This window comes from Lactuca virosa, chromosome 6 (genome assembly GCF_052849685.1).
Source record: "Lactuca virosa cultivar CGN04683 chromosome 6, Lactuca_virosa_CGN04683_v6, whole genome shotgun sequence".
Classification (NCBI taxonomy): domain Eukaryota; kingdom Viridiplantae; phylum Streptophyta; class Magnoliopsida; order Asterales; family Asteraceae; genus Lactuca; species Lactuca virosa.
Window position 1 is genome coordinate 265,903,565 of NC_136431.1, and position 15,817 is coordinate 265,919,381.

General features: G+C 38.2%; 1 protein-coding gene across 2 annotated transcripts; it reads left to right on the forward strand.

Moving 5' to 3' along the window:
• Window positions 1-1,357: 1,357 nt before the first annotated feature.
• On the forward strand, window positions 1,358-4,530 carry LOC145120635 (putative transcription factor KAN4). 2 transcript variants are annotated; one of them, XM_079056438.1, is made up of 6 exons: window positions 1,358-2,108; window positions 2,246-2,322; window positions 2,918-2,957; window positions 3,097-3,187; window positions 3,997-4,093; window positions 4,203-4,530. In XM_079056438.1, the coding sequence occupies exons 1-6, from the start codon at window positions 1,625-1,627 to the stop codon at window positions 4,347-4,349; spliced, it is 936 nt and encodes a 311-aa protein (XP_078912564.1). In that variant the 5' UTR covers window positions 1,358-1,624; the 3' UTR covers window positions 4,350-4,530. The 2 variants fall into 2 exon arrangements, with proteins under 2 accessions (XP_078912564.1, XP_078912563.1); XM_079056437.1 differs by having other exon boundaries at window positions 1,359-2,108; window positions 3,085-3,187.
• The last annotated feature ends 11,287 nt before the right edge of the window (window positions 4,531-15,817 follow it).

Here is a 15,817-nt window from a genome sequence, read left to right on the forward strand (position 1 = left end):
ATAACAAAGAAGAGTTGAGGTAATTTATGCTTATAAATCACTATGGCCAAGTTAAATTGAATCACTAGTATTGCACCATAACATCTAATGATAAATTAACTAGACATTCACGTGGTGAAGGCCAATGCCAACCATCTTTCTCTCATTGATTTGAATCAAACTCTTTACTTGTTCATTTGCAATTTTCAAGTCTTCGTATAATTTTAGTTTCTTCAAAACAACCAAAAGATTAAAACCTCCATTTTTATTTTTATTTTCATTTCACAAGTAATTGTATAAAAAGATTTTCATCGGGTTATAAATTGAACAAATCTCCGTGGATTTAATCCCATTGTCATTATGCATTATCTTGTGTGCAATTTTCTAGGTTTATTTATTTTTTGGTCTCAACGACCATAATGAGGATTGAACTATTTAATATCTATTTACTAGGCTGCAAGGTTAGGAGGAAAACTCTAACTCATCAAAACAACAATGCCTAGTTTTGTTAGTTTGTACCCATAGATATGTCACCAAAATAATATGATATCAATATATATAATATAATAACTTAAAGTGATTAAAAATTAGTAACTTGTTCGTATATATTTTTATATTGTAATTATTTTGCGGTTAAAGAGTATAAAAAAGAATTCTAGGAAAAATATGGTAAATATCAAAAAGGATAATTTAGTAATTTCAACGTTGAGTTATGTTATGTCCTAGTCTTGCCAAACACAATATAAACATGTTGTCTAATCCCATATCTTCCGGTTCATTTCTATGCACCAAACACTATTGGGCTGTAAACAAACCGAACGTTCTGTGAACCGTTCGGCAGCAAGTTCGTTTATGTTCGTGTATTTAATAAATGAATAAACATTAACACAAATTCATGTTCATTTAGTTTAATGAACAAACATAAACAATGATCCCGTTCATTTATTTATGTTGTTTGTTTATGTTTATTTATGATCATATATGTTCAATAGTTTTTTATTATATTGCTATATTATATGTTCGTTTATGTTCACATATGTTCCATTAATTATGTTTGTTTATATTCGTTCGTTTATGTTCATTTATTTATGTTTGTTTATATGTTCACGAACATGAAAAAGATAATTTGTTAAATGAACGAATATAAACAAGAAAACTCGTTTGTTTATCCGTTTGTGTTTCTTTATTTGTTCGGTAACTTAACGAATATGTAGAAACCATGTTTTTTAATGTTTTTGTTCTTGTTACATCTTTATTCGTACATTTTTATAAACGAGATTGGAAAGTTTAAATATTACAATTATAGAAAACTATATTTAATATTGATAAACACTATTTCATTTTCACCATCGTGAACTGGTTGGTTCCTCACTTTCATCTACGTTAGTTCCATCCTTAAATTCCCAAACATTATCCTTTCCTTTTCCTTCCCAGTTTCATCTCTCCCTATCAAAAGAAAAAACCCCTCTTTCTTTTCTCACTACATTTTCCCTTCCTTCCTATTCTGCAAAACCAATCCTACTCCTACTGTATACTCTCACTGTCCAGAATACCATGCAAAGATTAATGCAATCATAAGTCACTCAACCAGCATATAATCAGAACTACATCCCCTTTCACTGACACCCACTCTTTATCCATCTAAATGTTTCTGAGCTCAAATTTTTCTCCAATGACAACTAATGAAGCTACAGCTTTCCCAGATCTATCCTTACAGATCAGTCCTCCATTTGCAGCGGATGAGTATAACATGACAGGTTGTATCATCAAAAGGCCACCCTCCACGTCAAGCAGCAGCAGCGATTTAAGCCAAGAAAACACCTTCAACCATCACCACTACCAACAGCTTATAGCAGCAGATATGGATGGTTTTGTTAACCATGGTTTGCAGTTTGATCAGCAGCAGCCTCAGCTGACCTTGGGGCTTGAGATGGGAGCTTTGAATCATTGTCATCCCAACCACCATTATCATCCACGTGGACCACGTCAAATCAACTCCCACTATTTCAAGAGAAGCTCGAGGATGGTTAACAGTGTCAGAAGGGGCGCTAGAGCTCCTCGTATGAGATGGACCTCGTCCTTACACGCCCACTTCATACATGCCGTTCAGCTCCTTGGTGGTCATGAAAGTATGTTGTAGTTTCAAATGTGTTACACTTTTTAAAAATTTAAAACTTTCTACTGATCCTTCTATATCACAATCATGATTAATTACTCAACTAGTTCCCGTAGCAATTTGTTCTAACTTCTTTAGGGTTTGTGGCAGGAGCAACCCCAAAATCAGTGCAAGAGTTGATGAATGTGAAGGATCTAACCCTAGCTCATGTGAAGAGTCACTTGCAGGTGCCTATCATTGTACTCAAAACAGTCCCACTTATTTTGAATTTAGGAACCTTATGATTATCATTACTCTCTCTCTCTCTCTCTCTCTCTCTCTCTCTCTCTCTCTCTCTCTCTCTCTCTCTCTCTCTCTCTCTCTCTCTCTCTCTCTCTCTCTCTCTCTCTCTCTCTCTCTCTCTCTCTCTCTCTCTTTGTGTGTATATATATATATATATATATATATATATATATATATATATATATATATATATATATATTATCACAAATATAGAGGGACATGAAGGTCAAATGTGATATCTTAAAGATAAAAAGATCTATGGAAGCTAGGTCACAGGTTAAGTCTGTAGTCTCATCGTTTTCCCTTTGCACATCAATAACAGAAAGTAATAGAAATGGTGAGACAAGGAAACACAACCCGGAAAACTTGGTGTGGGATAGGGTGGGGTGGGGTGGGGTGGGGAAGTAGAGAACAAGGGGGTAGGACAAAATGGCATCTAGGAAAAAGTGTAAACTTAGCAAATGTAGACTTTGTGTTAATAATTACTCACGTCATCATCACTTTCTTCTTTTTTTGATGTGGGGTATATTGATTGATCAGATGTACAGGACAGTGAAGAGCACTGACAGAGGAGGAGCAGGTACTAGATTTGGATCTTTCTTTTTTCCCCTTGCATCCTAATTTTTACCGTGTTTGATAGGGCCAAACAATATTAATGCGGTGGTGATGTACACATGCATGATTGTATATGAATTCATGTCTTGCAGTTGCACTGACAGATACTCAAGTAATTAATCCAAGGGCTCCAATCTCATTGTTTGAAGTAGAGGGAGATATATCACCATCTACTACACTGAATATATCTCAAAGGTTTGTGTGTGTGTTTTTGTGCCCTGCTGTACATTTTCTGCCGTTTTGTGTACCTGTATCTCTCACCATTAATTACATGGCTGACTAAATAGTTGATGTGATGATATATTGACCAGATTGAAGGCATCTAATAATTTACATAACAAATGGATGACATGTGTGGTATTATATATACTATCAATATATATCCGTCTTTTACCATTACAATGGATATATCTCATAAAATTTATCATATTAACATGCATGTATATATCCGTCCGTGCACACTATCTGTATTTACCAGTGAACAAAGATGTAACGTAAGAAAAATGTTGTTATCATTTAGGTATTTTATTGATTTCTTAAAATCAAATTTTCTATAGGGAATTCGTGAAGAGAACACCCTAATGGCCTATAAAGGAATAGTGAGTGACATTGTGAATGTAAATGAACTTGAAAGTTAAGCTAAAAGTCAAGGTAAAATGGACAAAATTAACTCTAAGTTTGTAGCAGTGTTGCATATGTGAGTTTGACATATGGTACATATATAAGAGATTCGCTGGTTTTTGTTGATTTAATTAACTCTTGAACAGCATGCAAAGAGACCACAAGGACGGCTAATGTAAAACATATTCAATATGTAATATGTTTTGTATATGTTTTGATGACAGACATTTGTGTCTTTGTCCTAATCCATGTTTTTTTGGATAATTTATAAGAGATGCTGCTTGTCTTCAATTATAAAGTATATATCAATGATCAATAGTAGAAAAAAGAATAAATAGTTTTATGTAAAAACGATAGTTTGATTATTTTCTTTTTTCAAGCAGGAGATCCTTTAAATCGTCTTTGGAAACGAATGATTTGAGTTACACAATGAAAAAAAATGTATCAAGTGATTGCCCGATATCCATTGACACTAGTGAGGTACGACAACAGCAAGAACTTTATTTTAAAGTGGGAATATAAAGGAATTACTTATATATGGAGAAGAATAAAAATATCACGTATATAGTTTATGTATTGTTTTCTGCAGGCGGATGATGAGCATGAGGTAACCCTAAGTTTGTCGAAAAAGATTAAGAAGTTAGAAAATAATCGAAGTTATTCGTCATCAGAAAGGTTGCTTAACCTTGAGTTCACCCTTGGACGGCCATGCCGGCAGTTGGACCAGATCTTTTGAATGATAATGGACGATGAACTACCCCTTTCATTTATCATATCATTCCACTAGTAAATTAGTAATAATCGCATCTGAATATGTCTGATCCTATTAATTTTTGAATCTAATTAAATCATTATTAAATGGGTGGTGATATTGCCACTGCAACTTTTAATCCTTCCAAAATGTGAATCGACAACTATGCCCTTATTTTATTAAAAGAAAGCAATCCTATTTTTGTTTCACAAAACGATCTGGCAAGTAATTGATATTATAAAGAATTTTTCAATTAAATAAATTATACTCGTATATTTGAAAGCATCGTCTTTGTATTCCCATCATGAGCTCACATCCTAATTCCCAACTACCGTCATTCTTCTGGTGTTTTTTTTTGTTTTTTTTAACGGCAACCTTTAATTAAAATTAGCAAAAAGCTAGGAAAAGAAACACATTGGTGTTGTTGTCTTCAACACTTCAAGTTGCCCTAAAAAAAAAAGAACCATCACCCGCCATGGCTATGTTAACTAAAGCTTCTAATGAGGATACTGGATTCGTTTAAAAACTTTAAATGAATATGTTGAAAGCCATAGCCAATGTCAACTTTCAGCTACTATATGTACTGATGGTGTTGGCTGTAGAAGAATCAGCTGAAGGAGGAAGAAGCATGCTCACATCCCATCTCGAAGTCCACTTTATATCACTCAAAACAAAGAACTAGTAAGTGTACATCACTAACAGGTTCACAGCCATGACGACAGAAGCATGCTCACATTTGATTGATTTTGAGTATTTCCCATATGGTTTAATATTTTATAATAACCAATTCACTAACTGACATAGTAAACGTAATTAACTTTGATTATGATGGGATAACCAATAACCAATTTATCGTAGATAGTATCAACCTCTTTTGAGTTTCCGATTCATCTGTGTGATCTATCTTTTAACTTTGATTATGATACGAATTTCTACTTTTACAAATGATTGAATACCCACATCATATTTATGACTTACGAGGGAAACAACCAGGCCAAGATCATGGGGTTTTTCAAAAAAAAAGATTGGTATTTCTCTCTTTTAAATAAATAGGGGCATAATTGATAATTTATATTTTTTCCAGTGGAAATATCAAAAATTAAAGTGGCAATATCAGCTCCCTTATTACATCCATTTCTTATTTTTTGAGACGGATTAGTCGTTTCATATAGTGTAACACTTCCTCGTTTAGACGCTTTTTTTTTCAAAATAAAAGTGCTATCTTATCAAAACCAGTCAATGACCACCTCCGTTTAACATAATCCAAAAAAAAAGTAAAAATATAGCTTATTCTAATGTCTATGTATGTCGTGATTAAGAGGATATCTATATCTATACTATATTATAATGCATATTCATCATATTTTGAATTTTAAGAGGTATAAGTAGGAATGAGTATCGGAACCGGCCTCGTTTTACCCGCCCTTGGGCCTAATAATGCCACCACGTGCTTTCATGTCATTCATTGAAGAACCATCTTTGCTCAACTTCAAAATACCAAGAGAGAGAAAATGTGTTCAATCGGGAACATTTGAAAACAAATTTAGACAATTTATTTAAAACAATATTATTTATTTCTTTATTAATTTATATATTATTTACTAATTTTATTATATAAAAAATAAAAAGGTAGACCACCTACCCCACCCTACCCCTACGTTATATTTTTATTTTTTATAATATTACATCTTAATTAAAGCTGAACTATCAAGACTGTCGAACCACCACCTACCGTCGTTGGACCGCCACTCGTCGTCGTCGGAGTGTTACCGCATGCATCGAATATTCGTGAAATGTCGCTACGAACCACCTCTAATCATCTATTCTCTTCGTAAACCAGCTCCCTCTTTCGCTCATCTTCTTCCACCGGAAAGGTACCCCGCTGGAAACTACCTTGTCGGAAATCACCTCCTTCTCATCTCCTATCCGGTCTCGTTTTCATCACCGGATCTGGTTTCATCCACCATTACGAGTCACCGGATCTGGATTTGAAGTTGAAGGCCACCAGATCTGGTTTCCTATCTCCACAAAACATCATCCTTATTCCATTTCATTTCACAATCTAATGTAACATCCCAAAATCACGATACAAATTTTCATTTTTTTTAAAAAATCATTGTTTTCAAACAAAACCAAGTATAAAATACAAATATCCCCAAGATCAGTATAACATAAATCCAAAACATGTCATCGAAGGGTGTGTACGATCAGGCTTTCGCCTTGCTACGGTCATTTGAATTACCTGAAACAATAAACAGAAACTGTAAGCCAAAGCTTAGTGAATTCCCCCAAAGTACCACATACAACATATATAACATGTGCAATCATGCATGCTAGGTCCAATCAGTCACCAGACTGGAATACCTTTAGGTCCACAGCCATCGTGTTGGATTACCCCCGGCCCAATCAGTCATCCGACTGGAATGCCACTATACAACGAGTCCAATCAGTCATCGGACTGGCATACCCTCGGGTCCACAGCCAGCGGACTGGATTACCCCCGGTCTGTTGGCTCACGCACATAACAGTAAAATCTCAACCCCAAGTCATACTATGTCGACATATGCAATAGATAAACATATAAACAATCAACAAGCAACAGGCAGATCTACAGATCACTACCGCATATCACATCTTATATACCAGGAGACAGATCTAATAGATCACTATAGCATAACAACATCCTATATACCAGGATACAGATCTAACATATCACTACAACATAATAATATCCTGTATACTAGGGCACATAACCTAGTAGGCCGACAGTGGTGTCTTCGCCCCACAAGTATAATGAGGAAAACTCACATCTCAGTCTAAAAAGATAGCTAAATATGACACTGCTCTGAATATCAACTCTGCTGGTCACCTATACATTGAAAAATGACAAAACTCAACTACAATTCAAAATACCCAAAATACCCCTAGGTGAAACTTGGTCAAAATCTGGTCAAAGTCAAAAGTTAAAAAGTCAGCCGAGTTGACTCAGCTGAGTATACCCAGCCTACTCAGCTTGTACACTTAGCGTACTCAAGATCCATATTTGGGGCTCTCATCGTGTATGCATGACGTACGCCCATGTACGCCCAGCGTACACTGGTTGAATGAGTTCTTTCCTTTTAAGTGCTTATTTCATTAAGTCCCTTCGACCAAAAGCAGATATAGTCCCAAAATAACATCTTAAGTCATAAAGTTTCCAACTTTATGACTTTGCATGGCTAGGAAGTGCTTAATACTAAAAACCCTAACTTCTTAACTCATTAAGGGCAAAATAGTCTTTTTAGGTAAGACAAGGACCAAGCGCGCAACAAAAACAAACTGTAGGGACCTTTCGAGTTAAACAAATAAGTTAGGGATCAAACATGCAAATTATCCCAAACTATAGGGACCATTCATGTAATTTACTCAAAAACAATTAAAGATGTGGCTTTTCGTAAAAAAAGAAAAGAAAAAAAAAAACTAAAGTACACATATTGAGATTCTGTAACACCTCGGTTTTCAGGCATTTTCAAGTTCACCTCTTGGTTTTAAAGTATGTCATTATGGTCCTTGTTTTGGAAGGAAGTAGTCGCAAGAAGCCCTAGTGGCAAGATCATAATTTTAGAAGGAGTGGTACGCTGAGCGTACATGTGAGTATGCTAAGTGTACTAGGGTGTGCCCTAGTACGCTGGGCGTACTCATGTCCGAAAGAAACCCTAATTTTTAGGGTTTGAGGGGTATTTAAGCATCCTTAAGGTCATTTATCCCCACCTTTTCTGCCTACAAATCCTTAGAGCCGTTCTTGCAAAATCCTAACCCATTTGAGTGTGATTTTGAGCCCTAAAATGAGTTCTTGGTGTTTTAGAAGAAGGAAAGGTGCATCAAGAAGCTTGGAAGCTTGAAGCAAGGATTGGATCTGGAAGTTTGGCTTTTTCTCCATCATCTAAAGGTATAAGTTCATACCTTTATGGCTCATTTGATAGATCTCATGTTTGGGTCTTTTTATGCTTCTTTTTGGTCCCAACTGCTCCATCTTGAGCATGACATGTTCTGGATGTTTTGAGTCATCCTTTCAGACCCTTGGACGATCCTTGGTCATAAAAATGAGTTCCCAATTGCTAGAAGTGTCTCATACTTTTGGTAGAAGGGTCTTAATGGATTGAGACCTCGTATTAAGAGCTTTATGGATGTGTATGGTCATAAAGTTGGAGTCTTTATGACCATAGTATGTCTCTGGACCTTGGATCTGAAGTGTGAGCTTAAGTGCTGAAGCCATTAAGCACTTGTGAAGAAAATGAGACATGTGAGGGTACCCCCCTACGCAGCCTCATGTACGATGAGTGTTCATCGATGACATTTTGGTGTACTCGAGATCTAGGGAACAACACGAGGAGCATCTTTTCGAGATTCTTGGGAGTGTTGAGGATGGAGAGGCTTTATGCCAAATTCTCCAAGTGTGATTTCTGGCTACGAGAGGTCCAGTTTTTGGGACACCTCGTTAACCAGCATGGGATTTTGGTCGACCCAACCAATATTGAGGTAGTTATGTGATGGGAGGTGCCAAGATCCCTATCCGAGATCAGGAGTTTTCTGGGCCTGGCAGGCTATTATCGGAGGTTTATCAGAGATTTCTCTAAGATTGCCGCTCCTCTCACCAAATTGACCAAGAAGGGTGTTGTCTTTACTTGGGGGCCTGAGCAGCAAGCATCATTCGAGACTCTTCGCCAGAGATTGTGCGAATATCCAATGTTAGCTCTTCAGGAGGGAGTAGAGGACTTTGTAGTCTACTGTGATGCATCTATATATGGGATGGGTGTCGTGTTGATGCAGAGGGGGCACGTGATAGCATATGCGTCGAGGCAGCTGAAGCCTCACGAGACGAGGTATCCCACCCATGATTTGGAGTTGGGGGCGGTGGTATTCGCCCTCAAGATTTGGCGTCACTATCTCTATGGTGTCTGATGTACCATATACACGGACCATAAGAGCCTGAAGTACCTTATGGATCAGCCCAACCTGAATATGAGACAGAGGAGGTGGTTGGATGTAGTGAAAGACTGTGACTATGAGATTTTGTATCACCCTGGCAAGGCTAATGTGGTAGCTGATGCCCTGAGTCGTAGGGCAGCGAGTGCTCCGATCCGAGATGTGTGTATGAGGATAACGATGATGACGCTAGTCTTAGATACCATTCGAGAGGCCCAATTGGTGGCCATGAGACCAGAGAACCGTAAGAGAGAGCGGGTGATTGGGTAGATTTCTGAGTTTGAGACTGGTAGTCGGGGCTTATGACCTTTCGTGGGCGGATATGGGTGCCATATTCGGATGGAGCTCGACGGATTTTGATGGAGGAGGCCCATAGGACGAGATTCTCGATCCATCATGGGGCCACCAAGATGTATTTGGACTTGAAAAAGGATTATTGGTGGCCCTGTATGAAGAGAGATGTGGCATGGGTAGTCGAGAGGTGCTTGACCTATCGTCAGGTCAAAACAGAGCACCAGCGTCCCCATGGCCAGTTGCAGCCTTTGGAGATTCCCCTGTGGAAGTGGGAACAGATCTCCATGGATTTTATTACCAAGTTACTGAGGACTGCGCGAGGTGTCGATGCAATATGGGTGATTGTAGATCAGTTGATGAAGAGTGCTCACTTCCTGACTATAAGTAAGAGCTCTTATACGAAGAAATTGGCCGAGATCTACGTTCGCGAGGTGGTGGCACAGCATGGGGTGCCAACATCGATACTGTCAGATCGTGATGTGCATTTTACTTCCAGGTTTTGGAAGAAATTTCATGAGGAGTTGGGCACCCGACTGCATTTTAGCACCGCATACCACACACAGACAGACGGGCAGGGCGAGCGGACGATTCAGACGCTCAAGGACATGCTACGCGCATGTGTTATGGACTTCGGTGGGAGTTAGGACACCTACCTGCCCTTGGCTGAGTTTTCATACAACAACAGCCACCACTCCAGTATTGGGATGCCTCCCTTTGAGATTTTGTACGGGAGGAGGTGCCAGACTCCCATCTATTGGGGAGAGGTCGGGAAGAGAGTGATGGGGAGCACTGAGATAGTGCTCAAGTCGACAGAGGTTACTGATGGCCCAAAGTTGTTAGAAGAGTTACGCAGACCGGAGACGTTCCGAGCTAGAATTCCAGGTCGGCGATGTTGTCCTCCTGAAGGTATCCCCATGGAAAGGGGTGATCTGATTTAGGAAGCGGGGAAAGCTGGGCCCTAGATACATTGGTCCTTTCAGAGTGATTACTCGAGTAGGTAAGGTGGCTTATCGGTTAGAGCTTCTTGCAGAGTTGAGCTAGATCCATAACACATTCCATGTGTCCCAGCTGAGGAAGTGTGTAGGCGACGAGACGGCAGTGGTCCCTTCAGGTTGATGATCGCTTGAACTACATTGAGAATTCGGTGAAGATTTTGGATAAGAAGGTGAAGGTCTTGAGGAATAAAGAGGTGCCCTTGGTTCGGGTTCAGTGGCAGCATCGGAAGGGATCCGAGTGGACTTGGGAGCCGGAGTCCGAGATGTGTGAGCAGTACCTAGAGCTGTTTCTGGAGAATGACTTCGAGGGTGAAGTCTGATTCTAGTGGGGGAGAATTGTAACATCCCGACTCCCAGGCATAAAATTAAATTAATTTATATTCATTTTGACAGGGCAACTCGACGAGTTGGAGGCCCCAACTCGTCGAGTAGAAATTGAGATAGTCGCGCGGGTTTTAGAGTCAACTCGACGAGTTGGAGGACCCAACTCGACAAGTAGGAGCTAAGCGAGAAAACCCTAATTTTCAGGGTTTGCACCCTATTTAAAGGACCTTAAGTCCTTTACTTCGCCTCCCTTATCACCTTATCACCCTGAGAGAAACCCTGATCGAGCTATCATCCACTGTGAGAGAGAGTGAGGCTAAGAGTGCATATTTTGGTGCATTCTTTGAAGGAGCTTGAGGAGTAAAAGGCTTGGAACAAGAAGGAGTCTTTGGATCCGGCATTCTTTCAGTGTTAGCAGCCATTTGGAGGTAAAAAGCTACTATCTTGATCACTTGAGTTCTAGATCTCTCCATTAGAGAGTTTATGGCCATTTTAGCGTTTCCTTGAGTCATTATTGACTTTGAGCATGTTTTAAAGATGAGACTTCAGATTTGGAGAATACTAGGTCCCTTAAGCCTAAAGATTCAAGCTTTATCAAGCTTTGGCCAACTTCCTTGCATTAAACCCTTTGTTGAGCTTTGTGTTGGCAAACTTAGCCCTAGATGTCATGCATGGACGTAAAGCTTGCAGCGTTACATGGTATTTCAGCCTTAGAAGGCTTGATCTAGAGTTTGGGGCCTTAGTCTCGCTTAAAAGTTTTTGAATTAGTGATTGAGCCGAATTAGTGATTGAGTTGGTTAGGGTTTTCCCCGATTGTCTGGACGTTACAAACTCGGCGAGTTGGTGAGACAACTCAGGGAGTTGAGTTGGATTTTCCCGATATTTCAGAGAAACGAAGGAACTCGACGAGTCGCATAGATGCACTCGACGAGTTGGGTCAACATGGATTGTTGACTTGAGGGTTGACTTTCATTGACTTTTAGGGTGTGGTCAAGTTACGGACTTAGGAGACCATGGAAATGGTCTTTCACCCTTTCCAAGAGTTAGTGAAGGAATAGTTTAACATCCTTGGAGTTTTTATTATAAATTGTTAATTAGAAATGATTATGATATATGTAGGCGGAGTCTAGGCCTACCATTGAGTACGATACATACTCGCTTACTTACGAGGTGAGTCTTCTCACTATACTGTGTGACCGGAGGGTCTTATTTGAGTTAGTGACCGGAGGGTCTTATGTGCTTATACTGAGTTATGTGATATCATGCATTTTGTCTTTGTGATTTATGTTGTATATTATTCTGTGCCTTATTGAGTTAGGACCGGAGGGTCCAAACCGAGTTGTGAGACCGGAGGGTCCTCACTGAGATACCGGACTGGAGGGTCTAACCCGAGTTGTGAGACCAGAGGGTCTTCACTGAGACACATTATCAGAGGGTCCTTATCGAGATATAGCCATGAGAGGCTAATTATTGTGTGTGGTATTTTGGGGAACTCACTAAGCTTCGTGCTTACAGTGTTGTGTGAAATGTGTTTCAGGTACCTCTCAGGATCGCGGGAAGGCACCGACATGATTGTACACACCAGCTTGAGATTATGTTTTGAGGATTCTAGGATATTGTCAAATATTTTGTTGTCTTGTGTTTTGAACAACTTATAAATTTGGGTTTGAGAAATGTGAAACTGTGTTTTGTGTGGTTTTAAAAATGAAAATTTTATTTGAAAATTTAGAGTGTTACAAGTTTATATGTTATAATCTTTTAAAACATCTAGACATGATAACTTACATGTATTTATATATTTGATTATATAAATGGACTTAACAAAACATCCATAATAAACTATAATTGGTATAGTTTATGGGTCACAAATACTACTTTATCATTTTGCACGAACCATATAATTATTTAAAGGTATAATTATTTGTACACTATGTAACCACTATGGAAGGGTAATACTTTCATTTGCAACAAGGGTTTTCATTACACTAGACATAAACCTGTTAATACAATTTTGTGAGACATAGCCTTCACTGTACCTACTTGAGTACATACTAAAGTTCCTGAATTATAACCAGAGTCTCGGTAAGAGAGCGTGACACTTGTGTATAGATCTATACGGGACTGACAACCCCACACCTAATTTGTTAGCTACAGTTAGACCGGCATGTCTAGGGTGACAAATGTCTATCATTCCGACACCTGAAGAACGTCGTAGCAGGCCAACTAGTCGTTAGCACGGTCATAATAACTCACATGGGGTATTAACAATAAATTTGGTTTACGGGGCTAACATACATTCAATCAGTTTTATATAATGATAAAACTACATAATACTAATTTCCAGTACAACCCTACTTACATTTTTGGTCTTTGGGTTTAAGACTTGCAGCTCATTTTTAAAGAAAATATTGGATTTTCTAGAAGCGCACTCTATCATTTTTACAAGGAAAAGTTACCGATTTTTCTCATACAAAACTCTTATAAACTCACTAACTTATATGTTCACACTTTTTAAAAACTACTTGTATTCTCAGGAAATCAGTAAACAGGTAATCAAAAGGTTTTGAGGATGGGGCGTCACAACATCACGTTAATTACTTTTGTCATATGTATTTGGTATTGAAACAAACAATGTTTTGGATACAATGTAATCTCCTTAATTATATTATGATGGTTGTTGCTTGATCACTATTATTCAATTTGTTGTGATACTGTTCATGAAGTCATCCACCCTCAGACTGTAACACCCTGACTCCTAGGTATAAATTTTTAAAGCTTTATATTCATAATCATAGACTTACTCGACGAGTTGGCTACCTTAACTCGTCGTGTAGAGACTAATCAGGCCGCGTGGTTTATGGAACCTACTCGACGAGTTGGAGGACCCCAACTCGACGACTAGAGGTTGTGCATGAAAACTCTAATTTTTAGGGTTTGCACCCTATTTAAAGGACCTTAAGTCCTTTCCCCCAGCCACCCTTGCCACTTTTCACGTCCAGAAGCAAACCCTAACTGATTTAACCCTATTTTGAGAGTGTGCGTGTGTGTATGAGGCTAAAAGTGTGTGTTTGGTGCATTTCTTGAAGAGGCTTGGAACAAGAAGAAGCTTGTAGATCCATTATCTACATCGTGTTGGCATCCAGTTGAAGTTAAAAAGTCTTTACCTTGGCTTTTCATTTCTTAGATCTCTTCTTATGTTAGTATTGATGGGTTTTGAGCATTCTAACACTCCTATGGTGTACATGCAACCCTAGAAACCTTGGATCTATGTTTTACTAAGATACATGCAAATTTGCTTTTCCAAGGTTCTTAACCTAACTAGCATGGCATGGGGAACTTTGAAACTTAATAAGCTAGTAGAGTTACATACCTTTTAGTAGTGGTTGATTGCTTGGAGTTTGAGAGCCTAGCACCAATAATGTGGATGCCTCAAATGGAAGTCACAAATCACCACAAACCTTGGAAACTTGAGAGAATGGTAGAACACTTCTTGAAATCGGCCCACCCTTGTTCGCACACAAAAACTAGTGCCATTTCAAGTGCCAAGGACTCCTTTATATAGTGTGGTGGATTAGGGTTACATCCATGTAAACCCTAATACCCATAACCTTTCATTTCCATGAGATCCATGGGTTAAAGCTTCATGGACTATCCATGGACTTACCATGCAAGCCTAGCCCATTCTAAATAAGCATTAGCCCACACTATATAAATACAAGAGTCCATATTTAATTAGTCACACTTTTGATCACCAAATTAGTTCTAAATTAATTTTAGATCAATACTAATTAAATAATACGATTTCATATTAATATATTAGAACTTATAATATATTAATAAATCATAACTTATACTATTCTCAAAAGATTATCCATATAAATTGTTCGGGTGAAGTGCAACCCAAATGGACCATGCCGGGTCGGGTCAAGTACATCTCAAATATAGTTATGGACTTAGACACCTTATCCAAGATGACAATGCCATAATGATGCTTTATCCAAGCTAGTGGAAGAATCGATACACAACACATTATTTCCTAGGTTATCAACAACCGACACAGTTTCATACACACCATCACAAGGTAATGCTTTAAAATAAAGAACATTATTAAAGAAAGCATTAATACCACCACATTCATTATCAAACGAAAAGGTAAAACCTTTTTTGTACAAACCATGAAAGGAAATAATATTTCTCGCCATTTCTGACGAGTAACAACATTTATTCAAATCTAATGTTAACCCGCTACTTAGCAACAAAGAGTAAACTCCAATCTTGGTGACAGGTGTAACTTTCCTATTCCCCATGATCAAGTTTATCTTCCCGTGCTCCAAATTCTCACTTCTTCTTAGTCCCTGCAAATCAGAACATATGTGAATACCACAACATGTATGTGTTGGATTAGTGTCTAAGCCCGTAACTGTATTTGGTAAGTACTTGACCCGGTTGTGCATGGTCCTTTTGGGTTGCCTTCACCAAAGCAACTTGACTGGAGGAATAATAGAGAAAGAGGTTATTATGGTTTGTTAATATATTATAAGAATAATATATTAAAAAGAGAAATCATATTTGTTTAATTAACATTGGTCTAAAATTAATTAAGAATTAATTTTGTGATCAAAAGAAGTTAATTGAACTAGGGGGATTGAACTGTAATTATGTGATATTTACAAAGTTGGGCAAGGAAGCCCTAGATGATAGGGTGGACGAATTCTAGAAATAAATCCTTTAGAATTCGTCCATGATAGGGATTCTAGAATTATCTTATGGACTGCTTGGTGGCCAAGTAACCAGATAAGGATAATGACTAAAACCCTAATTCCTACACTTATATAAAGGACCCTTTGGCATGGGAAATTCGGCCACTTGATCCCT

Coding starts and splice junctions, on each gene's coding strand:
- LOC145120635 (XM_079056437.1), top strand. CDS start 1,625: ATGTTTCTGAGCTCAAATTTTTCTCCAATGACAACTAATGAAGCTACA. Junction 2,323..2,917: donor ATGTGAAGAGTCACTTGCAG/GTGCCTATCATT, acceptor TTGATTGATCAG/ATGTACAGGACAGTGAAGAG. Junction 3,188..3,996: donor ACACTGAATATATCTCAAAG/GTTTGTGTGTGT, acceptor TTTTTCAAGCAG/GAGATCCTTTAAATCGTCTT.